Below are 12,978 nucleotides of genomic sequence, written 5' to 3'. Positions count from 1 at the left end.
CATTTGGAGCATAATAACATTTTGATACAGAGCTTTGACCTGTTTGCAGAACCCTTCATTTAAATAACAAATTGTTGTTAAATTTCCAAATATTATGTGATTTAATAGTTGGTTGAACAACTGTAAACTGTAAACTAATCAGACAATGATCTGTAAGAGGGGATGCTGAAATCTCACACTTCGTTGCCTCCTTGCATAGCATCTGAGAAGTAAGCCAATAATCTAATCTTGAATATCGAGTATTATCTGAAGCACTGTTCCACGTATATTTTAAGGAGGTGGGATTAGATATCCAATAGTCGACTGCGTTTGTTATTGTACATAAATTGGTTAGAACATCATCATATTCAGGTTGCTGACCTCTATGAGGTATTCCATCCATCCATGAATTCGGAACTATATTAAAATCTCCACCAATAATAACTTTTTCTGTCAGATATATAATTTTCCACTCGTTTATGAGTAATCCTAAACTTTCCATCATGGCTCTATTGTTGGTTCTATTATTATATCCATAAACACATGTTAAGATGAACCTTTGGTCATGTATCTCTGCTACCATCAAAATCCAGTGTCCATCCGTATCACTTTTATGTTCAATGATCTTTCCTGGTAATCTATTAAATAACACCATAACACCTGCTGAGTGCGCAGTTCCTCTCCCCACTGCTGTCTCCATAGTTTTTCATCTGCTGATCCTGAGTGAGTCTCTTGTAAGAAAACACAATTTGCCTTTTGTTCCTTACAAAATAAAAAAATAGCCTTGAGTTTAACAATATTTTTCAAACCTCTAACATTAATAGAAACAAACAAAATAGACATTTTTACTCTATAAAACTCTTGAATGTGCTGTATAAAATAACTATGCTCAGGAATGAGCATGTTGTCCAAAAATACCAAGTTTCAAAGCAACCAACCTTAATTTTTTTTTCCTTTTCTTTAGTTTTGTTTCTTATCTTTTGAATTGGTTTATTTTATTTCTCTATTCAAGTGTTTTTCCTCTACTCTTTGAATTTACCCTTTACTCTAACTGTTCAAACATGTAAAAAATTAGGTTAATCATTTTACCTTTCGTATGCTACCATATAATGAAGACCATGTCACTCTTTTGATGTCCACATTTTAAGGCTCAATTCTCCATCCATCTATCACAGCATATCCCTCCTTTAGGAAAGCTTTCCTGTCGCTTCGTCGAGCTTCCTCCCCTGTTGGCCACAGCTTTGCCCGAGCTTCTCTGTCCTCTTTAGAGAAGTCCTCCCTGAAGTAGATTTTCAGCTCCTTGCAAACTCTCGCATCTTTGGATTTTTTCCGTATTTCGTTCCGAATAGGCCGCGTTGCAAACTGTATGATGATGGGTCTCGGCAGACACCTTGTAACCATGGAAACTGGTCCTTAACTTTACAGTTTAGCTTAACTACAGCACATGTGCGTCTTCACCTTCTCCTGTTTACTTCTCACTCTCTGCCACAGCGCAGCAAAAACACAGAATGTCAAAATAAAAGTTGACAGCCCTCTTAAGCAACACAGACACACAAAGACACCTGAAACATGTACAAAATGACAATAATAGTATAAACAGTGATAAATTATAACTATCAGCTACATATTATATTGTAATGCTGCTGTTAAGAAAGTTTTTGACATTTTGTTTTATATATTTTGCTTAATATATACACTTTCATAATTATATGTATATTTCATGTCAATTTTAAAATAAATTGTGGGGGGGGGGGGGCAGCTCCCTGACCATTTATGCTTAGGGCCCCCAAAATCTTAGCAGCGACACTGGGTCTCGGCATCTTGTTTTATGCAGCGGCGTTCTTCCTACCAAGTCGATGGACCGTGTCTACCATCTCCCTGAGTTTGTCCACTGCCACAGGAGAGGTTAAGTCACTACGTCTTTATTTAAGTAGCAGCATGTTGTCATTAATATTAATGAGAGCTCTTTTTCACTGTTTGTATTTATTTATTTATTTTAGATTTTGTTGGCATAGATGCCTTTGTTTATCAGTAGACTGACAGGAAACATGGGAGAGAGAGGGGGAAGACATGCAGCAAAGCACCTCCGATCGGGATTCGAAACGGGGTCGGCTGCGTATATGGCATACGCTCTAACCACTCGACCACCTGCGCACCATCATTGTTTGTATTTGACAGTTTTTAACCTGCATCCTGTTGAGTTCAGCTGTTTGGAGTTTCCATTTTCTAAACTTCTACATTTAAACCTTCTTCATCTCTGAACAGATTATGAAACACTGAATGATTTCAAGCATGAACTTTGTCTTCTAAAGTAACATCATTTATTCTTTATTCAGGTTGAGGGACTGCAGTTTGTCAGAGATCAGCTGTGCTTCTCTGGCCTCAGCTGTGAAGGACAACCCCTCCCATCTGAGAGTGCTGAATCTGTCTAAAAACAAGCTGCAGGATTCAGGAGTGAAGCTTCTGGGTGATTTTTTGAAGAGTCCAGACTGCAGACTCAACTCTCTGTGGTCAGTTCACTGACAGTCTGTTACTATTGTTGATCTCAATGTTTAACAACTGAACATTTATGTGCATATAACTTACATCCATTAAGTTATTTTTTCGTATTTAATTTTACTTCACAGTTTAGTCTGTAGTTATAAAAGATGACTGATTTTTAAAGAAACTGTAGAAACTGTTCACTGTTAGTTGTTAAAGAGTCACATCTGTATACAGAAGATCATCTCAACTAATATGTTTTAAATTAATCAACTTTAGTTTCTAAAGGAGAAATTTTTCAAGTTTACATTCATTTTAATGTGTTTGAGTAGTGTTTGTTTACTGATGTTGATCATTCAGAACGCACACACACTTGCGCGCGCGCACACACACACACACACAGAGAAACATATAAAATCTGAATTCTAACCCAACCACATTATTTTTATCTACATAATTTATTCTTTATTCAGGTTGCAGGACTGCAGTTTGTCAGAGATCAGCTATGCTTCTCTGGTCTCAGCTCTGAAGTGCAATCCCTCCCATCTGAGAGTGCTGAATCTGGGAGGAAACAAGCTGCAGGATTCAGGGATGAAACTACTGTGTGACTTTCTGGAGAGTCCTGACTGCAGACTGGAGGAACTGAGGTAAGACAACATTTTTACTTCTGGTTTTCATGACTTGTGTTTGTTTACTGATATTGACCCTTCAGAACACACACACACACACACACACACACACACACACACACACACACACACACACACACATTGATTATAATATAGTCATATTTAACTTCACATTTAAAATCTGAATTCATCTGATTGGATTATAAATTATTATTTTTATCTACATCATTTATTCTTTATTCAGGCTGCAGGAATGCAGTTTGTCAGAGATCAGCTGTGCTTCTCTGGTCTCAGCTCTGAAGACCAATCCCTCCCATCTGAGACGGCTGAATCTGGGAGGAAACAAGCTGCAGGATTCATGGATGAAACTACTGTGTGACTTTATTGAGAGTCCAGACTGCAGACTGGAGGATCTGAGGTAAGACACAATTTTTACTTCTGTGCTGACATTAATAAGATGTAACAGTTGTGATGACACTAAACTGCAGACATAAAGCTGATATTAGGCTGATCCACACTGAGTATATTAATGGTAAAGTCTATTTTCTTCATCAGTGGTTTAGTCCATCAGCTGTGTCAGATTAATGTTGAGCTGCACATTTAAAACCTTTATATAACAAGAAGAATTCAACACTGGATAATTCACTCTGAACCTCTTCATCTCTTTTTCTTTTATATTTGAAAGTTTTAACCTGCTTCCTGTTGGGTTCAGGTGTTTGGAGTTTCCATCTTCTAAACTTGAGGGCTGGACAAAAAAATACTTTATCTGATTAATCGTGCTTCTTATTTGAATGATAAATAATCAATAGTTGAAATCCAGAGATGGATTTTTGCATTTACACCTTTCCTCAATAAATGTGAACATGTGCACTGTGTTGTGTGTCTGCAGTGGATACTTGTTGTAAATGGTTCAGTCAGAGCAGCATGATGAGTAAAATGTCTGCTGGGTGGAAATTGAGTTATTACAACATGCACTTAAATGTTAATTTAAGTTAAAAAGCAACATAGATGCTAGCTGCTATATTAGCTGTCTAGAGCCGTGGTCTCCAACCTGCTCCTGGAGAGCTACTGCCCTGCATGTTTTACATATCTCCCCACTCTAACACATCTGATTCTAAGTATTAGCTCATTATCAAGCAGCTGAAGCTCATCAAAGGGCTTGATAATGAGTTAATTATTAGAATCAGGTGTGTTAGAGTGCAGAGATACCTGAGACTACGTTTACACGTGCCCGGCTATTTTCATAAACGCACATTTCATCCTCTTCGTTTACAAAAAAAACTGCGTGCACACCAGTCCGTTTTCAGAAGTTTTCATTTACACTAACCCGTGTATATATGCCGTCAAAAGCAGCTCAAGCCCACGTTAGCCAATCAGAATTCCGCAATGCAAACAAATACAAAGGGATTGCACCAGCATAAATGCGACTGCTATTCTGCATGCATCCGTGTTTTTCTCTGTTTATATGGAAACGTGCAAACAGAGTTTTCCAAATATCTCCACTCTGGCCGGAATTTTTAAAAAGCATCGTTTTCAGGGGCAAATTCTCCGTTTGCGTCTAAACAGAGGGTGCATATAAACGGGGCCTAAAACATGAAGGGCAGTAGCTCTCCAGGAGCAGGTTGGAGACCACCGGCCTAGAGTCACAACAGTCCCAGAAACCGAGCCATGAAAAGTGTCAGTCGGTGGACTCGCTGCAGTTTACGGGACTGTGATGATTCAGGATGGTCAGCTGACTCTGGCTGTCTTGTAGGGATCTAAGCATAACATCTACAAGAGGAACAGACTGAAACAAGACTCCACACACTGATCTGAGCTCTCTGATTGTGTTTGTTAACAAGATATTATCTGTGACTCTGAGATGTGAAACTGTGGAAGTGGACTGAACAGTGATCAGATTCTACTGTATTCAGTGTGTCTCTAGCTGCCGGGGAGCTAACAGCAGCCAGCAGCTGTCTGCAGTATCAGACTGATGTCAACACTAATACAAACAGTGCACATTAACTAATGAGCAGACTTTCACTTTCTGCTGTCTGTGCTCAAAGTGATAAAGTTTAAACAGCAGCTACTGACAGTCCATGTGCTGCTTTACAGGATCGCTCTCATGTTTATTAAATATACATAATGATGAAGCCCTTGGAAGTGATGCAGGTCTTTCATTATTATTGGTCAACTGTAGGGCTGCACAATTAATCACATTTTAATCACAATCTCCATTTTGGCTTCGATCAAATTAATGTGATCGAGCGATATTGAAACGCTTCCTCTGTCCGTAGAGCACCCCGCATCAAAGCATTCATTCCGCTGTGAAGCAAATCAAGCGCTCCTTAAACCACTGTCTGATCTGAGCCTGTGTGAGCCAATCAGAGCTGCTCCCTGCCTGAAGTTTCTTGGATACAGTCTGAAAGAGTAACGCGTGAAAAATACATCAGCAGAGGGTGAGGAGTCTTTCCCTCAAAGCGGATCATCATGCTTTGTCTGGAAATGACCCATACTGAAAAAGTCAACACACGTTCAGAAATGTATGCAAATGAGTAAAAAAAAAATCAACTTTCATATTTTTAATACATTTGCAGAAACGTGTAAGATGTGTTTTCACTTTGTCAGTTTGGCTTATTGAGTGTAGACTGATGGAGAAAATATTTATTCAACATTAAATTGACACTATAACATTATACAGTATGTAATAATAGAGGAAGGGGTCTGAATACTTTATGAAGTGACTGTTCATAGCTAAATACCACTGGATGGACTCAGCAAACATTATGATGTCATAGCAGGAAACTGACAGGTGTATTAATGATTGAGTCTTCCACTTAGAGAGGTCTGCTATTGATTCTGGTTTCACTCTGAGAGCAACATTAACAGGTTATATCTAGAAATGTTTTAGTGCTTTAGTAATTTAACTACTGGTTGAACAGTGATGACACCCACAAAACACAGGAAATACATTTTACCAGTTAATAAATGTTTGAAACAAACCATCAAAAAGACTAATGTCCATATTTCAGCTCTGAAACAAAGAAAGCAGAAGTGATTATCTAAGTTCAACTAGTTTATTACTGAGGAACATATAAATACTGATTCACTAAATATCTTTTCTACATTGTTTCTTCTAATAACTAAACTAACTGTCTGCTGATCAATAAAAGACTTCCAGATGTCTTAGAAGTGGATCAGGATCAGAGTTGATTTATTGTACAGATGGAAATAAAGAAGATCTCTCATTAAGACTTTTTAAACTGAAGCAACTAAAGCAGCATAAAGCTGCTGCTGTGTTTTAAACAGCAGCAGGTGTTTCACATTCAGAGGTTTGAGGCTGAGCTGCAGGTTGAGCGGAGGTGTGTGAGGAAGTTTATTAGTGCTGTTCAACGTAACCGCTGTGAAACAATCAGAAAATAACGTTTTATTGATCTGATTCACCGGCTTTCTTACTGTCAGCGCTCTCTCTCTTCATTCACTCTCTAGCTCGCTCGCCCACAGCTAACACAACAGCGTCCTGTAGCCGCTTACTGATGGAGCAAACCCCCCCCCCCCATTGTTTACATTAATTATACAGACTGTGGCGGCCCTCCATAGTCTAATTTAAGCTGCTCTGCCATTTGTTTCAGAGCTGAAATATGGACATTAGTTTTTTTTGATGGTTTGTTTCAAACATTTATTAACTGGTAAAATGTATTTCCTGTGTTTTGTGGGTGTGACCTTTGAACCATTGAACAGACTGAGAGCAGAGGAGAGCGACGGGATGAGAAGTGACAGCAAACAGCAGCAGAGGCTAACGTTAGCTGCTCCTCTCTGTCTCAGCGAGGCGGAGCTGAGCCTCCGTACAGCAGAGACAGAGACGCTGGGAAATGATCACAACTTCAGTAATTTAACTATATAATCCACACAAAAGAAGATAACTAGTCCTATATGGCTCAGCCCTAAAACAACGTAACGCTTTTGGAGAGTTTGCAGACGTGTTCAGCTCACTATGGAGGGCCGCCAGTCTATATAATGAATGTAAACTCTGTGTTAGAGTCCTACAGACACCACTGCAGCTCCACACCTCCCCTCAGCACACACACTGGTTTTACTGCTTCATTTCAAGGTAACTAAAAATAACGCCTATTATTGATGTTAGTGTACATTAACCATGGTGCCTCACTAAGGACATTTTCGGCTTTTCATTTTTTATTTTCTTGATCATTTGGGCTGTGTTCATGCTTATGGTATCCAAGGTCTCTTTTTAATGGTCCTTCTGTCCTTCCTTTCTTTCTTTCTTCTGTCCTTCTTTTCTCCCTCCCTCCCTCCTACCTTCCTTCCTTCCTTCTTTCCTTTCCTCCTTTCCTTCCTTTCTTTCCTCCCTCCTTCCTACAGTACCTTCCTTCCTCCATCCTTCCTTCCTCCTTTTTTTCCTTCCTTTCTTCCTTTCCTCCTTTCTTCCTCCCTCCTTTTCTTCCTTCCTTGACTTGAGGACAACAGGAGTGTTAATCAATCACTGTATGAACTAAATTGTTCCTCTGTGAGTGTGTGTGTCATCTGCACATACACACATTTATGTACACACACACACACACACTCACACACACACACACACACACATTTTTTAATACACACCACACTCACACCCATACCTACACATCCAGGTCATTTTGGATGCAACCACATTTTTTATTGGTCTGCTTCATAAAACAGGAAAAGCAGGACTGGGGAATTCTCCCAAAGGTAAAATACAGTTAAATCATGTTATCTGGTGAAAAACTAAAATAACTGAAGTTTTGAAGCCCTGGCTCTAAAATGAGCCCAGAACACAGGAATGCATGAAAGAGTCAATATTTAACAGGGGAGTCAATAAACGTAGTTATAATGGGTTTCAATGGGGACATGTTTGTCTCTAAGGATCTCAGAGGGAATAATAGAGCATCAAAATCAATGTTGTTGTTAATCATTGACATTTCCCAGACTGTGATAATCTCCTCAAAATAATTCACTTTGCATTTAGTACATAGAAAATATTTCATTTTCTGTTTTTTTTCTTTCATTCAAAAAACAGGCATATGTAACCAAACTGGCATTAAAGGGTTAAAATCCTGAATATCATACATATTTTATCAGGACTGATGTATGTTATAAAAAATCATTAAAAGCAGACATCAATACTAATTTATATATTTTTAATTAATGGTAGTCCTTTTACAGACATTTGTGTCCCTCAACAAGCATTTTCTGCCCGTTCCACTGCTTCCACTCTACAATAAATCCCCCAAACATGTTCCTCTTAGCCCTGCTCTTTACATGCCTCCATCATGTCCTTCCTTTCTACTGTCACTAACTGCTGCTCTGACTTTTATAGTGTGTATGTGTGAAATAACTCTGCATGTATGTATTATAATAGCTCTTATAATACATACATGCACTGTAGTGTTAAAAACCCCAAATCTATAAATAAATAAATCACTGCACATTAATGTTACAGATTTGATTTTTAGTTAATCTGCCAGATAATGTGTTTTAAACAAGAATCAACTTCTGATTTTGAAAATTAAAAATGCTTCAATAAAATAAAATAATTAATGTTGTATAAAGACTAAAGACACTATTTGTTTGCTCTCCATGTTTGTTCAGTATTTCTCTTTAGATGTAAAAGCAAGTCAGCACAAAAAAGTTGGCTCAACTTAAATCTATACATTCACTCAGTACTGTATGTATCCTCTGATATTTTAACAACACAATATAACATGTTGTCTCAACTAATTCAGTTACAAAAAGTTGGCCCAACAATGTAAAGTTGAGTGAACATTAATCAAGTTGAGGTTTAATGTTTGCTCACAATGTACTCAGAGGCATTTACTAAAGGTCAGCCAATCAAATGTGACTCTGTAGCTAACAGAGCATTATGGAGAGAGATTAGAAGAGATGTGTTTTAATATCAGTGGGAAAAAACGTTGTTTCCATGTCCAGAACAATGTGGCTGAGCTTTGATTAATTTAAAACCATCTTTATAATCTTTAATATTATTTATCACATTACAAGAAAAAAACAAAGTAAACAGCAAATATTGACAGTCCATGTGTTGCTTTATGGCAGTGTTCCTCAAATACAAATCTTAAAGGTCTAACTTTTAACAATACAGTGGTAGAAAAATAGAATATATGACTCAACTATAAAATGTATTTTTAATTTTAACAACAAAACAAAATGTCCTTTTCATAAAAACAACAAAAATCTAATAAATACTCAATAACAAAACTTATTTTTCGTTTAAACATAAATTCAAATAAATACTACTAAAACAAAATTCACAACCCCTGCAAATAATCCAAAACAAATATCAACACAATACAGGCACAAAGGACACAAGAAAGGATCAAAAGTGACTCAAGTCACTCAACTTTAATAATGATAATATTTTATGCAACATTTTTCTTTTTTTAAGATCAGACCAGGGTCCGCAGATGTTGTTCAGACTGTTGTCCGACGGTCCGGATGCGGACCGGAGTCCGCCGTTTGAGGATCCCTGCTTTATGGGATAGCACTTATATTCTTAAATGATGAAGCCCTTGCAAATAATATATTTCATTATTATTGGTCAACTGTTTTGCACATGTTCTAAAAATATAGATGTGTCATATTTTAGTCTGTTTGCACTTTTTAACTAGTGTTTGGCTGCACAACATGAGTTAGTATAGATGGAGTCAGTGGTGGAGCTGCAGAGTTTAAGAGGTTAAGTCACTACGTCTTTATTGAAGTAGCAGCATGTTGTCATTAATATTAATGAGAGCTCTTTTTCACTGTTTGTATTTGACAGTTTTAACCTGCATCCTGTTGGGTTCAGCTGTTTGGAGTTTCCATTTTCTAAACTTTAAACCTTCTTCAGCTCTGAACAGATTATGAAACACTGAATGATTTCAAGCATGAACTTTGTCTTCTAAAGTAACATCATTTATTCTTTATTCAGGTTGAATGACTGCAGTTTGTCAGAGATCAGCTGTGCTTCTCTGGCCTCAGCTCTGAAGGGTGACCCCTCCCATCTGAGAGTGCTGCATCTGTGTAACAACAAGCTGCAGGATTCAGGAATAAAGCTTCTGTGTGACTTTCTGAAGAGTCCAGACTGCAGACTGGAGGAACTGGGGTCAGTTCACTGACAGTCTGTTACTATTATTGATAATAATGTTTAACAACTGAACATAGTTTATGTACATATATAACTTACATACATGAAGTTGTTGGTATTTATTTTTTACTTCACAGTTTAGTCTGTAGTTATAAAAGATAACTGATTCTTAAAGAAACTGTAGAAAATATTCACTGTTAGTTGTTAAAGTAAATTAATGTTTCTCATTTTAATTTTAAAGAGTCACATCTGTAAAAAGAAGATTGTCCATTAATGTTTTAAGTTGGGGCTGTCAAACATCTTTTTTTTTTAATTGCTGAATTTCAATTGTTATTTGTGATTAATTTTAGTCCATATTAACAATGTAAAGTCATTCTTACCAGTGTATCTTGATTGGGAATCAAATGAATGTAAAGAAAGTTACTTCATGAACTTTGACTTTTAGATTCATTTCAAATCAGAAGAAGCACAATGAGCCTGAGGTAACATGATGTCTACTTCAAACATATAGAAAAGAAATGCTACAACAACAGTGTGGTCAACTTCAAAGTGCTTATTCTGTGAAATACATTTTATTTTAAAAGGATAACACTGTTCCACATTGAGAAATAAACATGCAGCACATTATAATAAAGAGCATAACAAACAGAAAATACTCCATAGCTCCATCTTTGAGTTCAGATGAAAACTGAGGAACTTCCACATTGAGAAATGTGCAGCAGTGAAGGACACTCTGCAGAAACATGAGCAGCACTTCTCTGAAGCTGCAGAGCGATGGGACATTGAAGGTGCAGACAGTGCAGGAATATGACAGCAGCAGCAAGACTCCTCCATACCAACACATGCTGTGGACTGTGCACAGTTTACAGAGTCAGTCTGTGACAGTGCTTTAGAGTCAGTGAGTCAGAGAGCAGCAAGATTAACACCATGAAAAAAGACAACTCATTATGCTCAATCCTTAATCACATCGAGATTAACATGTTAACACTGTCAGGCCAAGTTTTAAATTGATTAAGTTTATTTTAAGAAATATTTGTGTTTTCATGAATTGTGTGATATTGATCCTTCAGAACACACACACACAGGCGCACAGATAGGTCATTTAAAACCTGAACACATCTGATTGGATTATTAATTAATTTTCATCTCCATTTATTCTTTATTCAGGTTGATGAACTGCAGTTTGTCAAAGAACAGTTGTTCTTCTCTGGTCTCCGCTCTGAAGGACAACCCCTCCCATCTGAGAGAGCTGGATCTGAGTGAAAACAACCTGAAGGATTCAGACATGAAGCAGCTGTCTGATCTTCAGAAGAGTCCAGACTGCAGACTGGAGACTCTGAGGTCAGTAGAGAGTTGGAGTCAGTCTGTGCTGGTTTCAGCAGTTAAGTATTAAACACAGTCAGTATCAAAGCAGAGATTCAGTATTTCCTGGTTAACCTCCAACCTTCTCAGTGCTGCTTTCCTCAGTGAAGCTGTGAGAGGAGAGAATGGTGACAGGCTTCAGGATTGGACAGAAAGACAGAGAGAGAGAGAACAGTCAGCCAATCAGATGAGCCAGAAGCTTGTTGTGATCATGTGTTTGAGTTGATGTCTGCAGGAAGACTGCTGCTCTTTATACTGGATGTGCTGCATCACTGACTGACAGCTGATGAAGTGAGTCTCACTAAACACTCATTTATCACCTCTGTTGTTTCTTCTTCTCTCATCAGCTGGAAGGATTGATGATCTCTGTCAGAGTGAGTGAACATCCAGGAGTGTTGAGAGAGGATCAGCTGGATCCTGATGATCCATCTGGACCGGAGTCTGGATCTGGATTTCGTCGTTTTCACTTAAGCCTCTGAACATGAGCTGTTTGATGCAGAAAAGATAAAGTAAAACAGGTGTTATAAGTCAGACTGTGAGCCTGGGCTCATATTTATCAAGTGTCTCAGAATCACACTGAGAGTTAACGAGAACTAAAACTAATAAATGAAGCAGAAGAGAATTGACTGTGACTTTCAGCAGGAGAAGGATTACTGCTGGGAGAGAGTGAGACGTCTCTGTTTTACCACAGTCAGAGCAGCAAAGTAGAAATAATGATGACGTGTTGTAGTTTTCTCACAGTCTCAGCTGGAAACATTAAACAGTGGTAATTTGGTACATTATGTGTATAGACAGGTAACCAGGCAGGTAACTTACCAAGGTTATGGAACAAAACTATGATGCCAAAATTCAATGTAAGATATTTACAAACTGTAAAGAAAGTGTGAAAAAGCTCTGCTATACATGTTTCTGTGTGATTACATCATTTACTACTTTTTACTATATTATATTTGATATGTCTGTTGATAGTTTTATATTGTATATTTGTAATCATTTGTCAATTTTAGTAATTTTCTACTACTACTACTTTGGTAATATAGATTTCAGATCTTTTTGTATTTGTATATTTTATTTAAGATAAAAGGTCATTTGACTGAATTTAAACCTGCTTGTTAATTGTTAGTTTGCCAAAGGTCCATCATAGCAGCAACATTTAGTGTTAAATTAAAACAGACAAGTATTTAGTTTAGTTGTTTATTGGTTTAGTTCTGTGTTCAGTAAATCAATCATTTTCTTTCTGTTCTGCTTACCAACTACTTCCTGTATTTATACACTGGTTGATGTATAGGAGGATTTATTTTATTTAGTTAAATGTTTGGTTTAGTTTCTATATGATTTTCTGTGTGATTACATCATTTAATATGTTTTACTTTATTATATTCAATATATTTGTTGATATTTCATTTATTTCTGTGCTACGTACCAACTACT

At 37.3% G+C, this 12,978-nt stretch overlaps 1 protein-coding gene across 1 annotated transcript in view; it reads left to right on the top strand.

Moving 5' to 3' along the window:
- The window catches only part of LOC128360906 (NACHT, LRR and PYD domains-containing protein 14-like), a 423,000-nt gene that overhangs the window by 119,681 nt on the left and 290,341 nt on the right, over positions 1 to 12,978 (top strand). The window contains exon 14 of the mRNA XM_053321460.1: positions 2,316 to 2,489. Within this exon, the coding sequence (XP_053177435.1) occupies positions 2,316 to 2,489 (174 nt within the window). The remainder of the gene's footprint in view (positions 1 to 2,315; positions 2,490 to 12,978) is intronic.

Source organism: Scomber japonicus, chromosome 6 (genome assembly GCF_027409825.1).
Source record: "Scomber japonicus isolate fScoJap1 chromosome 6, fScoJap1.pri, whole genome shotgun sequence".
NCBI lineage: Eukaryota > Metazoa > Chordata > Actinopteri > Scombriformes > Scombridae > Scomber > Scomber japonicus.
This window is presented reverse-complemented; position numbering and strand designations above follow the sequence as displayed.